General features: G+C 51.9%; 8 protein-coding genes across 9 annotated transcripts; 4 read left to right on the top strand and 4 right to left on the bottom strand.

Moving 5' to 3' along the window:
• The first annotated feature begins 177 nt into the window (after positions 1-177).
• LOC108022454 (protein virilizer) lies at positions 178-6,331 on the top strand. The gene is made up of 6 exons (XM_017091362.3): positions 178-359; positions 424-1,100; positions 1,155-4,051; positions 4,123-4,819; positions 4,880-5,941; positions 6,004-6,331. Exons 1-6 carry the CDS (start codon positions 294-296, stop codon positions 6,176-6,178), a joined length of 5,574 nt encoding a protein of 1,857 aa, XP_016946851.1. The 5' UTR covers positions 178-293; the 3' UTR covers positions 6,179-6,331.
• On the bottom strand, positions 6,253-7,245 carry LOC108022458 (5-formyltetrahydrofolate cyclo-ligase). The gene is made up of 3 exons (XM_017091365.3): positions 6,906-7,245; positions 6,591-6,846; positions 6,253-6,532 (listed from the first exon to the last, which is right to left on the bottom strand). The coding sequence occupies exons 1-3, from the start codon at positions 7,098-7,100 to the stop codon at positions 6,300-6,302; spliced, it is 684 nt and encodes a 227-aa protein (XP_016946854.1). The 5' UTR covers positions 7,101-7,245; the 3' UTR covers positions 6,253-6,299.
• A 108-nt stretch (positions 7,246-7,353) lies between these two features.
• On the bottom strand, positions 7,354-7,987 carry LOC108022460 (ATPase inhibitor A, mitochondrial). The gene is made up of 3 exons (XM_017091367.3): positions 7,798-7,987; positions 7,591-7,729; positions 7,354-7,530 (listed from the first exon to the last, which is right to left on the bottom strand). The coding sequence occupies exons 1-3, from the start codon at positions 7,845-7,847 to the stop codon at positions 7,462-7,464; spliced, it is 258 nt and encodes an 85-aa protein (XP_016946856.1). The 5' UTR covers positions 7,848-7,987; the 3' UTR covers positions 7,354-7,461.
• A 103-nt stretch (positions 7,988-8,090) lies between these two features.
• LOC108022459 (uncharacterized) lies at positions 8,091-8,948 on the bottom strand. The gene is made up of 3 exons (XM_017091366.3): positions 8,751-8,948; positions 8,406-8,691; positions 8,091-8,351 (listed from the first exon to the last, which is right to left on the bottom strand). The coding sequence occupies exons 1-3, from the start codon at positions 8,828-8,830 to the stop codon at positions 8,241-8,243; spliced, it is 477 nt and encodes a 158-aa protein (XP_016946855.1). The 5' UTR covers positions 8,831-8,948; the 3' UTR covers positions 8,091-8,240.
• Positions 8,949-10,094: 1,146 nt separating this feature from the next.
• Positions 10,095-15,239, top strand: LOC108022455 (uncharacterized). The gene is made up of 2 exons (XM_017091363.3): positions 10,095-13,231; positions 13,281-15,239. The coding sequence occupies exons 1-2, from the start codon at positions 10,304-10,306 to the stop codon at positions 14,505-14,507; spliced, it is 4,155 nt and encodes a 1,384-aa protein (XP_016946852.1). The 5' UTR covers positions 10,095-10,303; the 3' UTR covers positions 14,508-15,239.
• Positions 15,240-15,650: 411 nt separating this feature from the next.
• On the top strand, positions 15,651-17,919 carry LOC108022456 (esterase B1). Its single transcript, XM_017091364.3, has 4 exons — positions 15,651-15,808; positions 15,862-15,987; positions 16,057-16,280; positions 16,336-17,919. The coding sequence occupies exons 1-4, from the start codon at positions 15,758-15,760 to the stop codon at positions 17,609-17,611; spliced, it is 1,677 nt and encodes a 558-aa protein (XP_016946853.1). The 5' UTR covers positions 15,651-15,757; the 3' UTR covers positions 17,612-17,919.
• On the bottom strand, positions 17,902-18,608 carry LOC108022124 (C-type lectin 37Da-like). Its single transcript, XM_017090964.3, has 2 exons — positions 18,488-18,608; positions 17,902-18,430 (listed from the first exon to the last, which is right to left on the bottom strand). The coding sequence occupies exons 1-2, from the start codon at positions 18,573-18,575 to the stop codon at positions 17,973-17,975; spliced, it is 546 nt and encodes a 181-aa protein (XP_016946453.1). The 5' UTR covers positions 18,576-18,608; the 3' UTR covers positions 17,902-17,972.
• Positions 18,609-19,004: 396 nt separating this feature from the next.
• Positions 19,005-22,321, top strand: LOC108022997 (uncharacterized). 2 transcript variants are annotated; one of them, XM_044092482.2, is made up of 3 exons: positions 19,005-19,241; positions 19,301-21,523; positions 21,586-22,321. In XM_044092482.2, exons 1-3 carry the CDS (start codon positions 19,124-19,126, stop codon positions 22,059-22,061), a joined length of 2,817 nt encoding a protein of 938 aa, XP_043948417.1. In that variant the 5' UTR covers positions 19,005-19,123; the 3' UTR covers positions 22,062-22,321. The 2 variants fall into 2 exon arrangements, with proteins under 2 accessions (XP_043948417.1, XP_016947717.1); XM_017092228.3 differs by having other exon boundaries at positions 19,301-21,529.
• Positions 22,322-22,464: the final 143 nt, after the last annotated feature.

Below are 22,464 nucleotides of genomic sequence, written 5' to 3'. Positions count from 1 at the left end.
TCTAGGGCCCTCAATTTGTTTATATTTTATTTTGCTCCTATTTATGTCAAATATTTTGCTTCGTTTGAAATAACCCGCATAAATGAATCTCTAACCGCAGGTTAACTGGTTGCCTCATTTCATTACACAGCCGAATGCCCCTATTGAAAACTGCGATTTATCGAAAATACACTTTTGATATCATCGATGGTTTCGTATATCGAATGGGTTCCAGCTCTAGCAACCGCAGAAAATAAATATAAAATAAAAATAAATTAATTCCGTTGTTAAAACCAGGATTTTAAACTCGAAACATGGCCGACGTAGACGACGGGTCCGAGCTGCTGTTCTTTGATACCTTTTCGCACGAGGAAGTGACGGTAACTGGCCGCAGAAGCCCCTACGAGGAGCAGTCTCTAAACCCCGCTTTCCTTTCGTTCATAGGACATCAACTTGGACTTGGTGCAGTTCCCCAAGCCGGTCTTCATCACACAGGTGCGGATCATCCCATTGGGCGCGCGTGTGCAGGCGGACTTTCCCGGCGGCGTGCGCCTGGGGGCCACCAATCCCTCCAAGTTCGACCTCGAGTTCTTTGTCAACGATCTGGGAATGCCGGCTGCCTCGGCCTTCGAGAATCTTGGCCTGCTGCGGTACAACCAGAACGACTGCATCCACCTGGACTGCTCGCAGGAGAAGATCGTCACGGACGGACTGGTGCTGCGCGGCTGGTACAGCACCATCACTCTGGCCATCTACGGGATCTTCACCAACTCGGTGACGGAGCCCATAGCCAGTCCCACGTTGCCCTGCGAGCCTGTGGGCCAGGAGATAAGCAATCTGAGTGGCGAAGTGCTCCTCCAGGAGGATGTGCTGAAGGACGAGTGGCAGGAGCCGATGCAGGCCGAGATGCTACCCGCCCACAAGGGCAACGTAAGTGACTATGACCCAGAAGATATGGAGTACGGCCTTTCGCGGGATCATTATCACCAACATGCCGAGGAGCAGGAGCAGCGGGAGATGCGCCGTCTGCGCCGCTCCACACACTCCACGGATCACTCGCCGCCACCTCCGAGAAGATCGCACACGCACTCGGAGAGCAACGACAGGGAGTACATCAGATGGTATGTGGCGATCTGGTTCCTTTAGAATATTTCAACTAATCACAGGACTTTCAGTTCCCGCGACAAGGGCTCCAGAGATTGGTCACGTTCGCCTGAATACTCTAGCCATCGGTCGCGCCGAAAGCGCTCGGAGAGATCCCGCTCCGATGTAGACGAGCACAAGTGGCCCAGAACACCGCCGGCATCGATTGACTCCCCGACGCGTCCTCGTTCGCCTGACACCATGGACTACGACGACGACGACTCACGCTCGCATTACAAGATTCAGTCGTCGCACTATAGGCACTCTTCGGAGTCGTTGCACCGTGGTGATCGGGATCGGGACGACGAGGACCGATCCTGCACGCCGCAAGAGCAGTTCGAGCCCATTCTGAGTGACGACGAGATCATCGGAGACGACGAGGAGGACGATGCAGTTGATGCGGCTGCCATTGCGGAGTACGAGCGGGAACTGGAGGCTGCTGCAGCCGCAGCTCCTCCCGCTATAGATGCATTCGAGCCCTGGCAGAAACCACTTCTGATCTACGAAGGGGACATGGCCGCCCACTTTAGCAAGGAACTGGAAACCCTAAAGCTGCTCTTTAAGAAGCTCGTCCTGCAAACCCGCTGTGAAAATGTGGCTGCCTTCAGCGAGGAGCACGGCGCCAGTGTGGACGAAAGGGAGCAGTTTGTGTACTTAGGAGAGCAACTGAACAACCAATTGGGCTACTTGGCGCAGCACTTCAAGAGGAGGAACTTTGTACTGCAGCAGTTTTTCGGAAACGATGAGGTTCATCTGCGTCAGGCTGCAAACGTGCTGCAGATCGCTCTGAGTTTTCAGGCGGCCTGCATGCAGCCACAGCCCGCGTTTAAGATTCGGCACATCAAGTTGGGTGCCCGTATGGCGGAGCTTCTGGGCAGCAGCGAGGATCTGTTCCAGCATTTGTTGAAAGAGCACAAATTCGATATCTTTGAGGCTGTATTCCAGCTTTATAACGAACCCTACATGGCGCTGTCCATTAAGCTGCAGCTCCTTAAGGCCGTATACGCTTTGCTGGACACTAGGATGGGCATCGATCACTTTATGGCCTCAAAAGACAATGGCTACCAGATGATTGTGGAGGCCATCAAGGCCGCCAAGTTGACGAGGACCAAGTACGCACTGCAGGCGATTATTAGGAAACTGCACTTGTGGGAGGGCCTGGAAAGTGTACAGATTTGGTGCCGACGACTCTTCGTGGACAGAATAATCATACCGGGTAACCGAGACCAAATGGAGGACACCGTGATAACTTGCCAGCAAATAGAGTTCGCCTTCGAGATGCTGATGGATGCACTGTTTACCAGCCAGTTGAGCTACTTGCAGCCGCGCCGCTTTCTCCCTGTTTCAAAGAAGTTCGAGGTAGTCACCGATCCCACCGCGCAACGCAGCTTTGCAAATGCCCTACAGTCATATTTGGCACAGAATTCTGTGGCGGAATCCTTGCTGGTCATGTTGGGGAACTGCAAGGAGCTGCCGGCCACCACATATCTAAGCATGATTGATTTGATGCATACCCTGCTCCGATCCCATGTGGGCATTGATTACTTTGTGGATGATGCTTTTCCTGTTACCCAGACGATTGTGGCCATACTGCTGGGCTTGGATGAGGTTCCCAGAAATCCAGACGAAGAGGAGGCTCAGCCGGAGAAGTCGGAGCCGGCAGAAAAGCTAATGGAAGGGACAAGCGAAGGGGAGGCGGGAGTAGACAAGCCAAGTGTGCCAACTGCCGCCGAGGAAGTAAAGGCTACTCCTTCGTCGGTTCCTGCTTCTGCTTCTACTACAGCTCAAGCTCAAGCTCCTCAAATGCGACCCAGGCCGATCCTTCGCCCAGTGCTGCCACGCCTGGCCAGATTAGGCATCGAAATGTCGTACAAGGTGCAGACACGTTACCACCTAGATGCCATTGTGTACGCAGCTGCCGCTCCTGATTACGATGCCGTCAAGTTGGCCACTCATATGCACGCCATCTACTCGCAAACCTGCGATCCTGCTGGACGACAGCACACCGTCGAGGTGCTGGGCCTGAATAACAACCTGAAGATCTTTATGGATCTCATCAAAAAGGAGCAGCGTCTGCAGACGCAGCGTCAGCTTAGTTCGCCGGGCACCAAGTATAAGAGCCCGGTGTTAAGCTACGCGGTGGATATGGTCGACGCTTGCGTGCGGTATTGCGAGCAGTTGGACTACCTCATTGAGCACGGAGGGGTTATCCTGGAGCTGGCCAAGAACCACGAGACCTTCGAGCCATCGGTGTCGGCCGTGTTGCAGGAGATGTACGTGTACATGAAACCGCTGGAGGCCATAAACGTCTTCGTTTATGATGACATCATGCCGCTGGTGGAGGTGATAGGTCGCTCCCTGGACTACCTTACCACTTTCCCGGGAGACTTGATTATGGCCCTGCGAATTTTGCGATACCTCGCAATCAGCAAACCTGTTGCAGGTCAGAAGGCTCCTCCCGTGACCGAGGAACTGAAACATCGGTTTGTCGCCCTGCAGTTGTATGCCGCGGACGGCGTTCAGCTCTGCATCCAGATTATGGAACGCTTGTGCGCTTACTTCGAGCAGCCCGGTGCGCATGCTCCCGCCTTGATGACCATCCAGGGAGTACATTGCTGCCAGATCATGCTGCCCACCCTGCAAATCCTTCGAGAGCTGGTATCCTACGCGATCCTGTGCAGGGATGGCACCTACAAGGACCTCACTGCCATCGATCACCTGGTGAAGGTGTACTACTTGCTCTACTACTATCCCACGCGCTGCCAGGCGGGTCCCGAGGTGGAGCAGTGCAAGATGGAAGTGGTGCAGACACTTCTCGCTTATACCCAGCCGAATGAGCAAGACGAGGAGTCGCTGCACAAGTCGCTTTGGACGCTGATGATCAGGGAGGTGCTTAAAAACGTCGACGGCCCAGCCCACTTCATTCCAGGTGAAATCTGATAAATTGGCTGTAAATTGAATGTAACTTCAACTAATATGTTTCCTACCCCTTTCAAACAGGTCTCAAACTCCTCGCAGAGCTGCTTCCACTCCCTCTGCCAATGCCCCAGCCGCTTTGTGACCAACTCCAGCAGCAGCACAAGCAGCGTCTGATCACCGAGAGGAAACTGTGGTCGGCCCACTTGCATCCCCAGAGCGGGCAGATTGCCAAGCTGGTCGAGGCACTGGCTCCGTCCAGTTTCCCGCAGCTTTCGGAACTGCTGCAGCGAGTTTGCATGCAGCTGTCGGATCTGGCGCCAAACATGACGCTGCTGATCGCCAAGACCATCATGGAGCTGCTGTGCAGTGAATACCAGACATCCAACTGCATTCCGACCACAAATTTGGAACGGCTGCTCCGGTTCTCCACGCGCTTGTGCGCTTTTGCTCCCTTGAAGAGTTCCATGCTGTCGATACTTTCAGGGAAGTTCTGGGATCTCTTCCAGTCACTACTGGCACTGAACGAGTTCAACGACGTGGTTTCCAATTGCCAGGAGGCGGTTCATCGTATTCTAGATAGTTTCCTTGACTCTGGTATTTCGCTTATCTCGCACAAGTCTACGGCGTCGCCAGCTCTAAATCTTTCGGCGGCACTTCCCCCCAAGGAACTCATTCCGCGAATCATCGATGCTGTGTTTAGCAACCTAACCAGTGTGGAGGTCACTCATGGCATATCAATTCTGGCGGTGCGCAACCTGGTCATCCTCACGGAGCACGAGTAAGTTCTGGCTTTAATTGCGTTTTAAATATATCAAAATAATAAAATCTCATCCGACAGCTTCACCTTTTACCATCTGGCGCAGTTGCTAAAGCAAAAGATCACCGAATTCCAGGCATGGATGGAGCGCGTAATCCTTCACAACGAAACTGTCGAGTACAACGCCAACATCGAATCTCTCATCCTTCTGCTGCGTTCGCTAACCCAAATCGAACCGCCGCCCACCATGTCGGCCATGCCGCATCGCACCCTGAAACTGGGCGCCACGGAGCTGGCCCAGCTGGTGGAGTTCCAGGACATTGAACTGGCCAAGCCGCCGGTGCTAAGTCGCATTCTCACCGTCATGGAGAAGCACAAGGCGGTGGCCAACGAGGCGGCGCTGAGCGACCTCAAGCAACTGATTCTGCTGCAGGCCTCCAAGCAGGAGATTCTCGCCGGAACCAGCACTGAGACGCCACCCGAGGGTGAGGGAGAAGCCAATACCTCAGCAACTAGCTGCAGTGGATCTCTGACTGTGGAACCCTACCTGCCCCAGGCCGAGGGCATTGTCACACAGTACGAGGCGCGTCCAATCTTCACGAGGTTTTGTGCCACTGCCGAAAACGCCCAGCTCACGGCTCGCTACTGGCTGGATCCGCTGCCCATCGAGCTGATCGAGGACATGAACGAGCCGATCTACGAGCGCATTGCCTGCGATCTCACGGACTTGGCTAACGTGTGCCTCAATCCGGATTTGAATGTGGCTGGGGATAGCAAGAGGGTAATGAACTTGTCCGGCTCACCGCAGTCCAATCGGGAGATGACGCCGACGGCGCCTTGTTTCCGCACTCGTCGAGTGGAAGTGGAACCGGCCACTGGTCGTCCGGAAAAGAAGATGTTCGTTTCGTCGGTTAGGGGACGTGGTTTTGCTCGTCCCCCTCCTTCACGGGGCGATTTGTTCCGCTCACGTCCGCCGAACACCTCAAGGCCGCCGTCCCTGCATGTCGATGACTTCCTGGCCCTGGAAACTTGTGGCGCCCAGCCCACGGGACCCACGGGCTACAACAAGATACCCTCAATGCTGCGGGGCTCCAGAGTGGGACGCAATCGTGGATCCCGCATCTCCGCAGCGGCTGCCTTCAGGTAAAGTTAATCAATATCTGTTGAAATCCCAGAGTAACAGGGAAATTCCGCTCTTTCAACAGACAAAAGAAGCTGATGCGCATTGGCTCGCCCTCCAGCTGGGCAGACTCCTCCGGGTCCTATCGTTCGGGCTCGGACTCGCATTTCAATAGCAGCGACTCGCACTATTCGTCGCCCCACTACAGCGGAAGGCCGCGTGGGCGGGGCCTGCGCTCCAGACCATCCTACCTGAGGTAGGAGGAAACTCAAACCCACTCCAGCCAGGTGGTCGCCAGTAAAGCAGATTAATTACTTACTTAACAAGTGCTGACTCTGTATTAGCTCACTGTATTTTTCCCATTTGTATGTAAGTTTAACGTTAGTTCTCTGTAATTACACTGTGCAAACGGACATCGTGCGACTCCATGGGCAGCTCCTCGTTGCTGACAATCTGCTCGTTGAGGGCCAGGGCCATCAGCGAGATCTTCTTGTGCGGATACTTGTCGGCGTGCTGCTTCAGGAACTTGTCGTAGTAACCCATTCCATGGCCCATGCGACCTCCGCAGCGGGTGAAGGCCACTCCGGGCACAATGAAGAGGTCGATGCCGTGGCCTGCAGTGAAGGAATACCCGTTAAAGAATCTCGGCCTGAGGAACCCTTTGTAACTCACCGTTGGTCATGGCATCTTCGCGTGCCTCCTTAAAGTCCGGCTGCTTGATGTTCCACTTGGTCAGAGGGAGACTCTCGTACTCGTCCATTCCGCGCAGGCGGACCATCTTCATCTTGCTGCCCTCGTAGGTGGGCACGAAGACCATCTTCTCCAGGCGAAACATCTCGAGGAGCAGCGCCGTGGTGTCCAGTTCAGAGGCGGTGCTCAGGTAAATGCTCACCCGCTGGGCCTGGCGGAAAACCTCGCTCTGGAGCACCTGGTGTCGGGGGATCGAGCTGATTAGTGATGAGCCAAAGACCGCACCCGGAATTTTACCTTGGCCGTGACTGCCCGGGATTGCCGGGCAATGGTCTCCGCGTCCAGGCCCTTGAGCGCATCCTTCATGCGCCCCCTCAGCGCCACTTTGAGACTATTCTGGATTGTAGCCGCCATTCCTGCCGTGGGAGCTTCTACTTCACACTCGAGCGAACCGGTGAGAACTGTTTCCATCTGCCTGTCCGGGCCGGGCATCTGTAGGTCTCGGCTCCGGCGCTCTTATCACTTTCGGTTACACTGCCCCGCCCTTATCAGTCGGCGGCTCTGCTTCGGAGCTGGGTTCGTAAACAAATGGGAGGGGAGCAGACTGGCACAAGAAGCCACAGGTTTCCAGGGGCCAAGCCGAAAGACGAACAGCTGATCAGAGATGGCAGTTACCGAGTAGTTATGTAACTCAGGGGGTGCCTTATCAGTTCATGGTACTATATACCCAGCTTTATATAACGAACTTGTTGCACATAGTATATTTGGAGTAGAACTTTAGGTAAATACATTTCCGACAGTACAATCGAATGATGGTTTAAATCATATTAGAGTTTAAAGGGTTCTCAGTCGTTCACTTCTTAGGAGCCTCTGGTGCCTTGGGTTCCGTCTTGGCTTTCAGATTCTTCAGCTGCTCCCTTTGCTACAGAGATATACATTCAAGATGATTTTTGTAGAGTAGTTTAATAGTTCTGGGACCTACCTGCTTGTGGAAGAACTCCTCCTCGCGGGCAGCCTCCATTTTGCCCAGAGATCCCCCAGCCTCCCGGATGGACCCGCCTCCGCCGCCGCCCTTGCCGGCTCCACTGCCCAGCTCTCCGACCTGCGACATTTTCAAGTGCCTGCAATGCAATGCTCGGAAACGGTTCTAGAACTCTTATGCAACTTTGCTCCAATTCGCGAAACTTACTGAGTCTGCTGCGGATACAATCGCTGACTGAGGCGGCGCAGGGCAAACATGTTTGTCTTTTATACAAATGGTTTACGTAGTATAGTTAAGCTATATGTAAGGGGTGATTTGCCGCTGATTTCGCCGACTTGCGAAAACAAACTGAGGAGGTGGAAAATTGGACGAGAGCGTAGCTAAAAATACCTAATGGGGACCGAAATAAACGCTCTTAGCAAACACATTAGTTTTTTAAGGAAAACTTAGTTTCTAAAAAAATAATGGTGGTATCGAAAAAGGGCGCAAAGAAACGGCTGTTTGAATTTGAACCCAGGACTTGTATTTTTCAAATCCCTTTAAAACTTGGAAACTAACAATTTTATTGCGCGTGCCACTCGGAAATGTCGGCGTGGGGATGTTGCGCCTCCGAAGTAACGAGGGAATGTCAAGGAATGGTAAACAATTAACTACTTTGTGTTTTGCGGATCCCACTTCAGCTCCGCCTCAGTAGCCGTGTTGTTGGCGACTTTTGGGTCCTCTTGAGCACGGTCGTGCAATACCTTGATATCATCTGCGGTCTGCAAAACGAGGACGGGGTATTAAAGGTGACCAGCCCTGGAGGAGGAACCTACCTCGCTCAGGAAGAACGCCTCCTCGAGCACATTCTTGTGCTTGTTCATGGACGACGAGCTGCCGAGGGAGGCGTGGTCCAGGGTCTTCTGGAACTCATCCCAATTGGGCAGGTAGTCCGCGGGGTCCTTCTTGTCCCGCATCTTGCACATGAGGCTCTGGGTCAGGGAGATGAAGTACTCCTCCTCCTTCAGACCGCCCTGCAGCTTGCCGAGTCCGCCGCCCCACAGAAAGACATTCGGAGGTTTCTTCTCCTCGGAATAGCATCTGTTGGTCATCGATCCGATCCTTCGAGGGTTAAGGCTTGGGATTTATAGGGACGTGCTGGCCCAGAGGATGGTACTCACGTTTGCATCAGACCCGGACTAAGTCTACGCTGCACGAATCCTGCACAAAACATTTTTGTACACGAAAGTAGGGAATACATACGAAAAGATTACAGATTTTTTAAAAATGGGTACACAAAATTGGGCGGCTGGGACTACTCGACCTATCTGGCAGATGGATTTTGCCACGGTTGCTCTCTAAAATATTTCGTGCCAGCCTTGACTTGTTTCGGTTTCTATCAAAGCCTACTAAAACATAACATCTACTAAGTATTTGTGGTGATATGCTACCTCCATATGAAGAAATATATGTTTGGTTGGACTTTATTTACATTTGTTTTTCAAAATGTAGGTATACGTAGTCCAATTAACTTTTTTTTTGCGTACAGAGCCTGTTGAAAAGGCATTTTTTAACGTCTTCGTCCCAGATGTCGCACAGTCTTTTGCAATTTTCCTTGGAGCGCTGCGCCAAGGAGAGACCCACCAGAGTCCAAAATATTAGGCAGCAGACCTTCAGGTTCATTGTTGAACTAATACTTGTACTAGCTGAGGTCCACTTTTTATGGACTAACTTGAAAACAGTGACTAATTAATTTGAAAGGGTTAGTTGAAAATAAAATTGCGTTAATGCTAATGTTAAAAGTAATCATCCAAAGATATTTTATTTTATTTATTAACATGGTAAAAACAGGCACGTTTTTATACTCTCCTCCCAGCGGCGACAATGTCCTTTGCAAGTTTCCCTTGATTGATTGGCCAAACAAAGTCCCATAATGGTCAAAAAAGTCGAGCAGAAAACTTTAAAATCCATTATTGAAGCTAAGGATCTGGATTCTAGATCATAGATTTGGCTTTTATAGAGAAAGTTGCTATGCACTTGCTAAAAGGCTAACTAATGGATTGTCTTTGGTAAATTGTAGCAACTAAAATGCGTATTTTTCAATCTAAATGAATTCAAGCCGAAACCAAATACATTTAAAGGTCAAAATATTTACAATCCTTTTATATTTATACCATGAGCAGAGAATAGGGTTTAAAAATTATTACATAAGTTTTAAAAGCACTCATTATCTGAAGAGGCTTTTAAGTAATTTAAGTATACAAAATTGCAATTCGGAATTTGCGTTGCATTTTTTCAGACTCGTAACCATAATAATTTTAATATGCGCGTTCTGTAAACTGTCATTTTTAAACTCAATTGAAAGAATTGCCCCCAAGTTGTTTTCGAATTTGAATTCGCGCCTTAATTACCAATTAGAGATGGCCCAAAAGGGGGTTCGCGCCTGCGCTAGGCCAGGAGGGTGACTCCGCTAAGCAGGCGCACTTGCGTGACTGCTTTCGGAGTACTCGGCTACCCTACCACTATTCTGCCACCTCTAGCTCCAGCTCTATAAGAAAATGTTGTGAAAAAACAACAGGAAAACGCTGGATTTATCCCATGATTTGCGGCCAATTCGGATGTGCTAACTGTGCGGGCGAGCTATTGAGAATGCCGATCGAGTGAGGCCAAGACACTAAACGGGCGGAGCGACTGCGCCGCGATCGCCCCGCTTCAGCAATTGTGTGTGTGTATCATGGACAAGCTACGAAACAACAACAAGGAGAATGCACCCATTGAGTACCCCTACCCGCAGCCACAGGCCCCCCGCCCCTCGCACGACTCCGCCTCCCCCGCATACGCCTCCACCACCCACCCCCTGGAGGCTGGCGAGGATGTGGAGAGCAACAAGAGCACGCCCTACTTCACGCCCCTCGAGTTCCTGCAGACGTCCTTCGAGTTCCCCTCGCCCACGGCGGAGGGTGGGGTGCCGGGCATTCCCGAGCAGGAGGATCCCGAGGGGGAGGCCTTCACCCCCCGGCAGTTCACCATCGCCAGCCCCCACCCAGCACCACCCCATGTCCACCATCCACCCAGCTCGCAGTCGCCGACTTTAGGGCGCAAGTTCAAGCGGTTCTCGCTGTACGACCGGCGTTCCTGCTCGCCGCACATCTCCAGCTCCGCGGGCGAGGAGCGGGGCGGCGGGCGTGGCACCGACAAGGAGAACACCATGCCCAAGGGCGAGTCGGACGACCACGACCTGGAGAACGTCCTGTATCTGTCGAAGAGCGAGCACAACTCACCCACCATCCTGTTCAAGGATGAGGCCTCCACGACGCCGGGACTGGAGGCCAGTCGCCTCAGCTACTCCCCGAAACTCCTGTCCTCCATCAACAACCTGAACGTTTCCGGCTCACCCCTGAACATCATCAACTCGGCTGGCTACAAGAACGGCAACTTCTTTCGCTTCCCGGAGATCGATCATGTTGTGCAGGATGCGCCCATGGACACGGGCGGCCTGGAGGAGGCTCCGCGCCGGGATCGAAGCCCTGCGTTGGTCGAACCGCCGGAGCAGCAGCAGCAGCAGAAGTCCGAGGGGCGAAAGAACCGCAAGAACAAGAACAATCTCACCATTCGCATCATGGACGTGCCGATCAGGAGCTCGGGCCAGCCCTCGCCGCTGCCCAAGCCCAAGACGCCGACCATTAAGAGCACCAAGGAGAAGGCGCGCTCGCTGGACTCGGCGGCCAACGAGTCGGAGCTGTCGATCGTGGTGCATAACATAACCGAATCTCATTCGCATGGCAGCTGCGATGACATGGAGTCGGGGCAGAGCAAGCCGTCGACGAGTGTCATCCACCACCATCTCCAACAGCCCGCTTCCGCCATCCACTCAACGTCGCTCTCGCGTCTGGATAGCCACCTAAGCCTGGCCAACCAGCGGCGTACGCCGCGCAGGAAGTCACCCGGAATCAACAACACCGACTGGCTGATGTACCACCGCAAGCAGAACCCATATCAGGTGCCCTCGTCGCACTGCAGTTCCACGGCCCAAAGCTCCCTGGACTCGGACGCCAGTTTGACCCCCAGCCTCGGTGACTCCGAACTAAAGTCCGCCTGCAGCGTGGACGGCGGCTCCAAGTTTGGAATGGGCGCTAGCCTGGCACCGAGGAGCGCCCACAAGCACAATCAGCTTCTGCACTCGTCCAGCACCAATCTGAAGACGCTGCCCGAGTGCCTCACCCTCGTGGAGTTCTCCTCCTCCGGCGGTGGTCCCAAAGAGTCGCCCTTCAAGCAAAAGTCCATGGATCTACCGATGCCGCCGCTGCAGGCCAAGGCCACGGTGTCCACATCTTCGATGAATCTCCTCCAGCGGAGGGGATCCAACCACAGTTTAACGCTCAACCTGCACAGCTCTTGCGGCAACCTGATGAACAGCGGACTCAGCCACTCCAACTACAGCCTGGGCTCAATACTCAACTCCAAGTCCAGCTGCAATTTGGATGCGGGCACGGCTGGCCAAATCAGGTCGGACCAGCAGCCGCAGACACATCTGTTGGCGGGCAGTCAGGGCAGTCGGCAGGGGTTGTTCCGCAGACGGGGATCGAACCACAGCATCACCCTTAAGACGGGACACACCACCACCTCGTGCGGGGATCTTAACTCCATGCATCAGCTGCAACAGCAGCAGGCAATGCTGAGCGCCGAGAAGTACAATCGACTCAACATGCGCACCAATTCCACAGGCTCGGGATCGGGCTCGGGATCCAATGTACCTACTCCAAAGCGAGGACTTCTAGAACGCCGCGGCTCCAATCAGAGCCTCACCCTCAACATGGGCAGCATACTGGGCGGAGGAGCAAGTACAGAGATCCAGGTGCAGGACATGGGGCAACCCAAGGTCACGGTCTGCAGTTGTGCTGCCGCCAACCAGGCTCCGCACCAGCGCAAATTCTTCAGCACCGAGAACCTAAACAGCAGCAAGGTCAACAACCAGAAGTTCTTCGGGCAGGTGTGCTTTGGGTCCGCCTCGGACTTGCAACCCAATCCGCAGCAGGAGTCGGTTAGCGCGGATCAGGGCATGGGGGCCACGTGCACCTGCGCCGGAACCGTGCGCAACATTATGACCCGACCTCTGTCGCCGCAGACGACCAGCGAGGAGTTCAAGATCTACCTGGCCAGCATTCAGATGCTGCAGAGCGCCTCCAACCCGCTCAACCAGTTCGACCTGATCCGGCTGAACTACGTGTTCGATCACAGCTACCAGACAAACAGGAACCTCATCGAGCAGCCGCCCGTGCTGGGCCCCAACGCACGGGACTTGGACACGCCCACTGATCTGGCGCCACCGAGCTCCGAGGACAGTGAACTGCTTGCCTGCTACCAGACGGTGGTCAAGAGAATCGTGCAATCGATACCGGAACTGGAGGAGGCCGAGCAGAAACGCATCTTTCGGGATCTGCACAAGGAGTTCTGGGACCTGCCGCTCAATCACCAAGAGAAGCCGATGGTCTTTGGCTCGCAGACGAAGAATCGCTACAAGACGATCTTGCCCAATGAGCACTCACGCGTGCTGCTCGAGACCGAGTCCAGCGAGCTGATCACCCTGCAGGAGGAGGTGAAGCGCACCTGCTCCGTGACCGCCAGCGAGGACATGCCCTACATCAATGCCAATTATATCAAGGTGAGATTCCATCAAGTTTTCCTTGAATGCTACTAAACTCCTGTTTCAGGGACCCGACTACGTGTCCAAGTGCTATGTGGCCACGCAGGGTCCGTTGCCCAATACCATCTTCGAGTTCTGGCTGATGATCTACCAGAACACCCAGCGCTACATACGCCGCTGCGTGGATGGCGGGAGCAGCAGCAGCCCGCACATGGACCGGGCGCAGATCCTGCAGCAGTACTTCCAAAAGATTGTCATGCTCACCAACTTCACGGAGGCGAATCGGCAGAAGTGCGCCGTCTATTTTCCCATCGAGCTGAATGAGATCTTTGCGGTGGCGGCCAAGTGCGAGGTTTTCCAGCTGAGTGCGGCTGCCCGGGACTATTTTGATCGGTACTTGACGCCCACCTTTGTGCCGGACACTGTGGTGGCTTCCTCGGAGGCGATCGACTATGAGATAAGTGGCCGGCACATTGGCGTGGAGTCGGTGAAGGTGACGCTGGAAGGCGATCTGCTGGAGACTCTGCCCGCCCAGGGCAGCTTCATCCTGGTCAAGAACGTCGGCATTGTGCGCAGGAATGGCTACTCGGTGAGGAAGCTGGTGCTGCTCTACTGCATCCGTGTGCCGCAGAGTGCCAGCTACCACCTGCAGAAGATCTACTGCTACCACTACTGGTACCCGGACTGGCCGGATCACCACTCGCCGCGGGACATCAACACGCTGCTGGACACCTGCTTGCATGTTCTCAACCTGGGAAAGTGCGAGTCGGAGTTCGACAACTACGATGAGAGCAGGAGCGATAGGAATGCCCACCTGGGAGCCCAGCGGCTGGAGATCTACCAGCAGGACATCTTCAATGCGGTTCAGCCGCTTCCGGTGATCCACTGCTCGGCCGGAATCGGGCGCACCGGCTGCTTCACGGCCATCCTGAATGCTGTGCGTCAGTTGCGCCAATCGTTGGCCTACTCGCTGACGGGAATGCTCACCAAGTCGCTGACCAGCAGCACGACGGAGGAGTACGAGTGCGCAACGGACAGCGACAGCAGCTTCACCTGCAACACCATACGGCACATCAGGCACATCCTGGACCACCAGGAGGTGGAGGCGGTTGAGACGCCCCCATCCTTCGACCGCCTGCCCAAGATGCCGGACATTTTCGTGGACGTGCTGGGCATTGTGTGCAATCTGCGCCTGCAGCGGGGCGGGATGGTCCAGAACTCGGAGCAGTACGAGCTCATACATCGGGCCATTTGCCTCTACTTAAAGCGCACTCTGGCGCTGAGGCGATTTTAGAGGAGCGGAAACACAGATCAACCCATTTTTGACGACGAACGAAAGGAGATGAAGAACAAAACACCAATTTACTAAATGTAACCACAGTTTTTGTGGCCCTTATTTTAACGAAAGCAACCACGACGGACAAGTAAGAGGAAACCATGGCTAAAAGAGTCTCGAAAAAGTTACATAAGAAGGCATTCTCCGGACGGGATGGACGAGATGCTCTCAATGTTTGCTAAATATTACTATTACCACATATTCTATATATATAAATGTTTATTAAGTGTTGGATGTATGTGTGTTAAATGTGTACATAAGTGTAAATGTTTCCGACTTTTGGTGTGAACTATGCTTAAACTAAAGTTAATTAACAATTATTATACCCTACCCTACCCTACCTTACCGAAACCATACCTTACCATAACGAAGCGCATCTGTACAGAGCTCGAGACGTTCGCCCGCGTCCTCCGGTGAGTTGTGCCTCCTGTTTGGGGGCGGAGAAAGCTCAAACCTTTTTCAAGTCGGGCCCCTCCCGGGGTCCTTCTGACTAAACACCAATTTCCCCAATCCCAAACGGACAGCTCGACCGCCGGACGCTGGCCAAATTACGGACAAGAGTTCATTTGAAACACGAGAGAAAATCTCGAAAGAAAATGGAAACCCATAAATGAACTTGTATTAACGTTTATGCAATGGAACTAGTCAAATAAATTAGAAACATTTTAAATGTAACTTTAATGTGCAAAATCCACCGTGTTGTTATTATAGTCTATGAGGTTGGGAGCATACTTGTAAAATTCTTAAACAAATAATTTTTTTTTTATTTTTGGAACTATGTACATGTTTATTTTCCTGAATAATTTAATTTATCAATATCTAAATAAATTTAAATACCTGTTTGGTTCCGATTTCTCAATATTATGTTAACATATTATATATTTGTTTAATTATTCAATAAAATATTACGTTTTAATCACAAATAAAGAAAATGTTTTAAGTGTACCTTAATTTTTTTTATAATTAATTATAAAATGAAATCGAAAAAATATATTATCATCTTGCTTATTTTCCAAAGCCGGAATTGCCTAATTTCGAATTTATTTTTTTCGAGGTCTAAAAAACCTGCTGCACCATCCGAGGGTTAACGCGTCAGCTGTTTTTGACGAGCAAAGTTCAGCGGCCTGATTCCGGGTTTGTGATTGCCTGATAATTTCAGATGATTAGATTGTTTATGAAATTCCAGCGAGTGGACGACCTTTTTCGCCATGCTCCGTTCGGGGAGACTAATGTTCGCCAGGTGCCATAGCAGCATGAAGGTGAGTCAGTGGAGTTTCACTCCGGAGTAAGATTTAAGTGTTTGTTTTTCCAGGTGAAAGTGCCAGTGAAACAGGGTGTTGTGGTGGGTCGGCAGAAAAAACTGGCCAGTGGACTGGAGTACAACAGTTTCCTGGGAGTTCCCTATGCAGAGCCGCCGGTGGGAGAGCTGCGTTTCCAGGTGAGTTCAAGTTTAGACACCTCATCAACAAAAGACTCTTGAAATCCTGCTCCGATAACTCCCATCCAGAGCCCCCGACCACTGGAACGCTTCCGGGAGAAGGAACTGGACTGCAGCAAGGAGGGCTATGTGTCCCACCAGCGCGATCCCTTCACCTTGGAGGTGGCCGGCTCCGAGAACTGCCTGTTCCTTAACGTCTATGCACCCCAGGTCAAGGATCCGGGGTCTCCGCTGCCCGTCATGGTCTGGATTCACGGAGGCGGCTTCTTCTTCGGGAATGGCAACAGTGACTTGTGGGTTTCCCAGATAACAGTCTTATTTATTCTAATCTTCTCTACCCCCGTGCAGCCACTTTCCCGGCAAGCTCATGGAGCAGAAGGTCATTGTGGTCACCCTGAACTACCGACTGGGAGCCCTCGGCTTCCTTAGTTTGCCCGAGGAGGGCATCCACGGCAACATGGGCCTCAAGGATCAGCGCCTGGCCCTCCAGTGGGTGCAGGAGAACATAGCCAGCTTCAATGGCGATCCCAATAACGTAACCCTCTTCGGAGAGAGTGCAGGCGGTGCTTCAGTGCATCTGCACACCTATGCCCGCCATGCCAACCTGCTGTTTCACAAGGCCATAATGCAGAGTGGAACGGCCAACATGGAGTGGGTCTTCCAAACCGAGGCCGCAGCCAAGACCCGGCGTCTGGCGGAGCTGCTGGGTGGCGGTGACTTTGGTGGCGATACCAAAGCCCTCTTGGCCTTCCTGCAGCAGGCGAGTCCCACTGCCATTTTGGCCAACACATTGAAGGTCCTAACGCCCGATGAGCGGCGACGCTGCCTGCCGTTTGCCTTTAAGCCAGTCGTGGAGGATCTTAGCAGCCCGGACAGCTTCCTCGACCAGAACATCATGGAGCTGATGCTCAAAAAGGAAGCCCTGGGTGGGATGCCCGTGATCATGGGCTACAATTCAGCCGAGGGACTGTCCATTGTGTTCAAAGCGAAGCAGAAGCTGGAGGCCTACGAGGATGACTTGGCTAGGATGGTGCCCCGCAACCTGGTAGTGGACCCTCAGGCCCCCGAGGCGCAGAAGGCTGCCACCGACATTCGCGCCTTCTTCTTCAACGGCCAACGGCTGTCCAAGGAGAACATGGATAACCTGGTGGACCTGTTCTCCGACTACCACTTCAGCATGGATCTGCAGCACGCCGCCGAGATCCACGCCAGCTGCCAGACGCAGTCTCCGCTGTACTTCTATCGCCTGGACTACGTTGGTGGTCGCAATATGTACAAGAAAATCTTCCAGAACGAGGAACTCCGTGGAGTGGCCCATGCCGATGACATATGCTATCTGTTCCAGATGGCGGGTGACGAGTCCGAGATGAGGGAGGATGACCTGCTGGTCACGGAGCGATTGTGTAGGATGTGGGCGAATTTCGCGCGCTGTGGAAAGCCATCGGAAAGTTGGAAGCCCGTCCAAAAGACGCAGGAGGGCAAGCCCTTCCAGTTGGACTGCCTACTTATCGATCGGGAGCTGAAGATGTGCGCCAATCCGGATGGCGAACGGATGGACTTTTGGCGGAGTATGTACCGGAGATACAGGAGCAAGTGCTACGGGGCTCTGAGAGCCAAACTATAGGTCTAGTTACTACAAAAAGGCTAAAGCAATTACTCATAAATTTTTTTTTTTTTTTTTTTGGTACAACCTATTAATATTTATTGCGTTGATCAACCAACTTAATGGTTATGAAACGTTGATTATAACAATATAAAGGAAACAGTCAACAAGCATACATTACAAGTTGCTGATTAACAATTTTTATAACAAAAATGATTCACCGACTGTCTTGCCATTTTTGGTCTTGAATAAAATGTAAATCAAAAATGCAAATACATACAAAATTCCGAGAGCTGTCATTAGCTTATAGGTAATTTACGAAACTTGCAGTTTATTCCTTTTTTTATTATTATTCTTGAATATTTTTTTATATACATTTCAATCACCATATGATAAAGGAGGCTGTCTTGGGATAAGACCTTTCGCATATGTACCGCCTGGTAGTCTCGCAGGGTCTGTCGTTTAAGACGTTGTAATTGTTTGAATCCCCGCGGAATCCCAATTCGTCACAATGCTCATTTCCTCCCCAATTATTTGGCTCCCCCGGGTACCAAATTTTTAAAGTTACAGGGTCGCCAGTTGAGAACCAATCGTGTTTTCCCTGATGCGCCAAGTCCGCACCCGCGGTCCAGTATATATCATATATGTGGTTCTTTAACAGGTACCGATTAATAAGATCCCATTCTTGAGTGGTTTCAAAGGATACAAGCTTGGCGCCCCGTCGATGACAGGACTCCGATGCATCAAACCAGTTCTTTAGTGCATTGATTTCAATGTAGTAATAGCCATGGCCGATCTTTACGAAAGGTCCTGTGGTAAAATTCAGACGATCTGGTATGCCTAGGGAGTAGTCAGTAAATTAGCCAACTGATAATAATGTTTTTTAAGTATGCTTACCATCCTCAATAGTCGGCACTACCTGATAGCCTCCGACGAGGCAAAGTAGGCCTAGGACAGCACTTAGTACAAAGTATTTAATGACCATTTTTTGATTACTGATTGATGCACCTGTGAATCGAGGTGTTTTATACCCATAGTGAGCGCAGCGGGGAAAGAAAATTTTTACTTATTATTGATAGACTTACAAGATAAAAAGAATATGTGTCTTCTGCCAATATTTACGTTAGGCTTCTAAAGGCTAATTAAAATGGCAAGCTGTTTAGGTCTGTTTGTAATAATTAAGTCAAAGCACCACTTATTGATATGTTTATTGATACGAAATAAACTTCGTCTGCTTTTGTCAACCTAAAACGCACAACGAATGCCACATAAGGAATATGAAATTTACAAATGTATAATATTAATAATAAAAATGTAATTTAAAAAACTGTTACGCCCTTTTAAATATGCATGTCTAGGTATTACCGCTTGATATCGATAAATCAATCGACATTCAAATGCAGGGTGACTCGGGCAGCAGAAATCAAAAAATGCTGAACACTGGGTGATTTCGAGTCGCTAAATAATTTGGAGTTTAAAAGCTACTTTAGTCATACTAATTAATCCTGGAGAGAAGCGGAAGACGGCGCCAAGATGATCGTTGAGAAGGAGCACCCGCTGGACAACTGCCAGGTGTTCGTCCAACTGAGGAAATGCTTGCACGATTACGGGCAGAACGCCAAGAGCCTGAAGAGTCTCGTCTACTGGAGCGGTAAGACGGAGTTCCAAGAAACTTGTCCATGATTATTAGCCTTTACTTTCTGTGGACAGGCAACGATGAGCACATTGCGCAGATCTGCGATCTGGTGGCTGGAATACTGACGGAGCACGAGCTGGTCCGCCAGGAGCCACATGCCAAGCGACCCGACCAGCTGGTCACCCAGCCAAATGGGCCGGTTGCCATGAATCACCTGCGTGGACTACTCGTCTACCTGGTGTTGAATACGAGCAACGAGGCCGAGCCCCAGTGGAGCTCCCAGGTCATCCACTTGTGCCACCAGCTGCCGGCCATCCCACAGTTCCTGACCATTGCCATAGCCCTGCGGTGTGGCCTCCAGCAGCCGCTGGAGGAGTTCCTTGCCTGCGGACCCCGTTGGCTCACCACCCAGTACTTTGAGGCGTTCAATGAGACGCTATCGCACATTCATCCAGATCTCCTTGATGCTCTGCCTCTGGTCTTTGGCGTCCTCAAGGCAGCTGGCCGGGCCATTATCCATCATAATCTGCCCGAGGAGAACAAGAGGCTGCTGCGCCAGATGGCCAGCATGCTGCAGCGCCATCTCCTGGACTCCAACGAGCGGCTCAAGACATTGCCGCGAGCAGCCACGCGAAGGATTTACCTGGCCCAGGTCATGCAGCAGCTGCTGGAAGTCCTCCTGGAGACCCTGAGCAATCCGAAGGGACGCCAGAAGCCCAAGAGCTTCAGCATATATAGCCAAATGAGCGTGGACATCAGTGGCAGCTACTCAAACGATCCCATGGCAGACCTGCGCCTATATGGCCTTATCCTCCTGGACGCCCTGCAGCGTATTTTGCAGCTTATCAGCGTGGACACCTTCATGTACTGGCTGGAGATTCCATCGAAGCGCTTGCTCTACAGCTACCAGGAGCTAATCTGCAGCCAGACGGCCGAGTTGCTAAAGCTAGTCCAGCAGGATGAGGAACTCGGACAGCATTCGGTCTGCAAGCAGATGCAAAGCTTTGCCGAGGCAGCCAAAAGCTTTGAAGATTGCCTCGCGGAGCTGACACTTGGTGAGCTGTTGAACTTCCTCGACGGCGATCTGGGCGATGTAACCAATGAGCAGCTGCTCGCCGGGCTGGACAACCTCTTTGGCCGCTCCATAGCCTTTGGCAACGATGAATGCGTGGAGACAATGGGAAAACATCTACAGCTGCTCACCGCAAAGCACTCCGGATTGATTCTGGTGTTCTTAAGTCAGGTGGTGGAGGCCAAAATGGAGATCCCAGACGAGGGCATATCCATTACGGAAGTGAAGCAGGAGAGGGAGCACGAGGATGAGGAGAACGAGCAACCGATGTCTGTCAGCGGGGACGAAGAGGAGGAGGATGAGTATGCCAGCCTGCTGAACCTAGTGCTGCGTCCCCTGTTTCAGCAGCTCCCTGTGCCGGATAAGATTCAGCTGCTGCAAACGCGCGATGAGCTCAAAGTGACTGATGGGTTTAAGTTCGAGGCTCCCGATCACCAGGAGCGTCGCATACGCTTCTTCAATCGCTTGGATGCCAACAAGACGTTCCCACTGGACGAGTTCCTGGGACTGTGCTATGAGAACGCCAAGCAGACGTGGCTGGATTTCGCACGGCTGGCCGTAACGCACCCTCGCTTCATGCTTCTTTTTTGGCGACTGGCTTGCCACAGTTGTCCCAAGCACGCCGCTTACAATATTTCCGGCTGTGCCAGGGAAATCTTGCTGGACGAGCAACTGCTGCTCAAGCCCAACGCCCTACGCTTCCTAAACTCTTTGTATGGTCACCTGCAGATCCTTAATGGCCTGCATATGGAATCGAGTGTGCTTTGCGTTGGCCTGAAAGACGGCGCGTGTCCCTACGAAAAGGAGACGCTGAAGCAGGCGCAGTGCAACTTCCTTGAGGCCTGTGCCGCCGGCCTGGCCAAGTTCAGTGAGCCCTTGAACTTCACCAGCCTGCAGCTCATCCTGCGCCTTCTGCTGGGGATCACAGTGGCCGAGAAGCAGATAAATGTCCAAGGGTTGAGACAGCTGCGCAAGATCAAGAAAGAGCAAGCCAAATCGGAGAACGGAGGAGATGCCCCGCTTGTCCAGGAGGCCAAGCGGTATATTGAGATGCACGCCTTTTTGCCCGAGTGGCGCCAGGAGAACTGGCCGCTAATCTCCCAGATAATGGTAGCCATCGATGCTTTGCGCTGGGACCTGACCAATTTCGAACAGATCCGCGTGGATACTTTGGGCCTGGCGGTCCGCTATTGGAGTCGGGGCCTTTCCCACCTCAAGATCTTGGGTGAGGGTGAGTTCCTGTGGAGATTGAGCTTGATTGACACCACCTAATCATTGTTTTTTCAGAATTCCGACAGAGAATCTTCAATTTAGCTGGTAATTTGAGGCACAAGGACTTCTGGGTGGTCAACCTGGAGGAAGCCAGCTCCAGTTACGGCAGGCGGCTCATAAGATTGCTGACACAGGCCAGCGGAACGGAGGCCACCATACTCTTCGCCAAGGTCCTGATCAACCGCACTGATTGTGCGGTGATGGAGGAGTTAAGCGATGCAGTGGAGCAGGCCAAGTGCGAGTCGGCCTTGCAGGCCTTCAAGTTCCTTTTCCGCAGCTATTTAATCGCCTACCGAAAGCATGTCCGGTTCATCAAGCCGAGTAGGAAGCGCCATCACTGGGACCATTTGATGACCGTTGTGGCAAAAGCTCCCTCCTCAATTCGCAACGAAGTGCTGGAGGAGGCTCATCAGGCTTTCGCTGCGCGTTTGCGCATTAATCCTAAGGAGCAGGACAAACAGAAGTCCTTGGAGAACGAGGAGGTGCTGTAGACTTTTCATATTCCAAACCAAAATCACAGGCCCGCCACTTGTCTAACATTTAGAACAGTGGGAAGCGGCCTCGTACTTATGAAATGTATTATGTATGATAACTTGTCATACTTAGTTGAGGAGCAAAAAAGAAACAAAATAATTTGATATTTTTGTAATACCTTGAAAAGGACGATCACAATGAATTTTTGAAAAAGTAATCTCTTTATTTATTGTTTAAGAGCAGGCATATGTTAAATAAAATGTGCTATGATCAACCATTTTCTATATTTACAATTTATTGTAGCCAATAAATGGGCTTACTAATTATTCATTTTTGGAATCTTTACAACGACCTATTTTAAATTTACCGCCGAAGTGATCAGAGCTTCTCAAACTGTAGTTGCTGATTTTAAAGTGACCG

Source organism: Drosophila biarmipes, chromosome 2R, assembly GCF_025231255.1.
Source record: "Drosophila biarmipes strain raj3 chromosome 2R, RU_DBia_V1.1, whole genome shotgun sequence".
Classification (NCBI taxonomy): Eukaryota; Metazoa; Arthropoda; class Insecta; order Diptera; family Drosophilidae; genus Drosophila; species Drosophila biarmipes.
The sequence above is the reverse complement of the archived record's forward strand: the minus strand, read 5'-3'. Positions and strand labels throughout refer to the sequence as shown.

What these genes read in the sequence shown, in the direction of transcription:
- LOC108022454 (XM_017091362.3), top strand. Translation starts at nt 294, where the DNA reads ATGGCCGACGTAGACGACGGGTCCGAGCTGCTGTTCTTTGATACCTTT. An exon ending in GTCATCCTCACGGAGCACGA is followed by an intron (nt 4,820 to 4,879) that starts GTAAGTTCTGGC and finishes CTCATCCGACAG; the next exon opens with CTTCACCTTTTACCATCTGG. An exon ending in TCCGCAGCGGCTGCCTTCAG is followed by an intron (nt 5,942 to 6,003) that starts GTAAAGTTAATC and finishes CTCTTTCAACAG; the next exon opens with ACAAAAGAAGCTGATGCGCA.
- LOC108022460 (XM_017091367.3), bottom strand. Translation starts at nt 7,847, where the DNA reads ATGTTTGCCCTGCGCCGCCTCAGTCAGCGATTGTATCCGCAGCAGACT. An exon ending in TTGTATCCGCAGCAGACTCA is followed by an intron (nt 7,730 to 7,797) that starts GTAAGTTTCGCG and finishes ATTGCATTGCAG; the next exon opens with GCACTTGAAAATGTCGCAGG. An exon ending in AGGAGTTCTTCCACAAGCAG is followed by an intron (nt 7,531 to 7,590) that starts GTAGGTCCCAGA and finishes ATATCTCTGTAG; the next exon opens with CAAAGGGAGCAGCTGAAGAA.
- LOC108022124 (XM_017090964.3), bottom strand. Translation starts at nt 18,575, where the DNA reads ATGGTCATTAAATACTTTGTACTAAGTGCTGTCCTAGGCCTACTTTGC. An exon ending in AGTGCCGACTATTGAGGATG is followed by an intron (nt 18,431 to 18,487) that starts GTAAGCATACTT and finishes ACTACTCCCTAG; the next exon opens with GCATACCAGATCGTCTGAAT.
- LOC108022458 (XM_017091365.3), bottom strand. Translation starts at nt 7,100, where the DNA reads ATGCCCGGCCCGGACAGGCAGATGGAAACAGTTCTCACCGGTTCGCTC. An exon ending in CCCGGGCAGTCACGGCCAAG is followed by an intron (nt 6,847 to 6,905) that starts GTAAAATTCCGG and finishes CCCCGACACCAG; the next exon opens with GTGCTCCAGAGCGAGGTTTT. An exon ending in CGAAGATGCCATGACCAACG is followed by an intron (nt 6,533 to 6,590) that starts GTGAGTTACAAA and finishes CCTTCACTGCAG; the next exon opens with GCCACGGCATCGACCTCTTC.
- LOC108022459 (XM_017091366.3), bottom strand. Translation starts at nt 8,830, where the DNA reads ATGTATTCCCTACTTTCGTGTACAAAAATGTTTTGTGCAGGATTCGTG. An exon ending in AGTCCGGGTCTGATGCAAAC is followed by an intron (nt 8,692 to 8,750) that starts GTGAGTACCATC and finishes TAACCCTCGAAG; the next exon opens with GATCGGATCGATGACCAACA. An exon ending in AGGCGTTCTTCCTGAGCGAG is followed by an intron (nt 8,352 to 8,405) that starts GTAGGTTCCTCC and finishes CTCGTTTTGCAG; the next exon opens with ACCGCAGATGATATCAAGGT.
- LOC108022456 (XM_017091364.3), top strand. Translation starts at nt 15,758, where the DNA reads ATGCTCCGTTCGGGGAGACTAATGTTCGCCAGGTGCCATAGCAGCATG. An exon ending in TGGGAGAGCTGCGTTTCCAG is followed by an intron (nt 15,988 to 16,056) that starts GTGAGTTCAAGT and finishes ACTCCCATCCAG; the next exon opens with AGCCCCCGACCACTGGAACG. An exon ending in GGGAATGGCAACAGTGACTT is followed by an intron (nt 16,281 to 16,335) that starts GTGGGTTTCCCA and finishes ACCCCCGTGCAG; the next exon opens with CCACTTTCCCGGCAAGCTCA.
- LOC108022997 (XM_017092228.3), top strand. Translation starts at nt 19,124, where the DNA reads ATGATCGTTGAGAAGGAGCACCCGCTGGACAACTGCCAGGTGTTCGTC. An exon ending in GAGTCTCGTCTACTGGAGCG is followed by an intron (nt 19,242 to 19,300) that starts GTAAGACGGAGT and finishes TTCTGTGGACAG; the next exon opens with GCAACGATGAGCACATTGCG. An exon ending in CCTCAAGATCTTGGGTGAGG is followed by an intron (nt 21,530 to 21,585) that starts GTGAGTTCCTGT and finishes TTGTTTTTTCAG; the next exon opens with AATTCCGACAGAGAATCTTC.
- LOC108022455 (XM_017091363.3), top strand. Translation starts at nt 10,304, where the DNA reads ATGGACAAGCTACGAAACAACAACAAGGAGAATGCACCCATTGAGTAC. An exon ending in TCAATGCCAATTATATCAAG is followed by an intron (nt 13,232 to 13,280) that starts GTGAGATTCCAT and finishes CTCCTGTTTCAG; the next exon opens with GGACCCGACTACGTGTCCAA.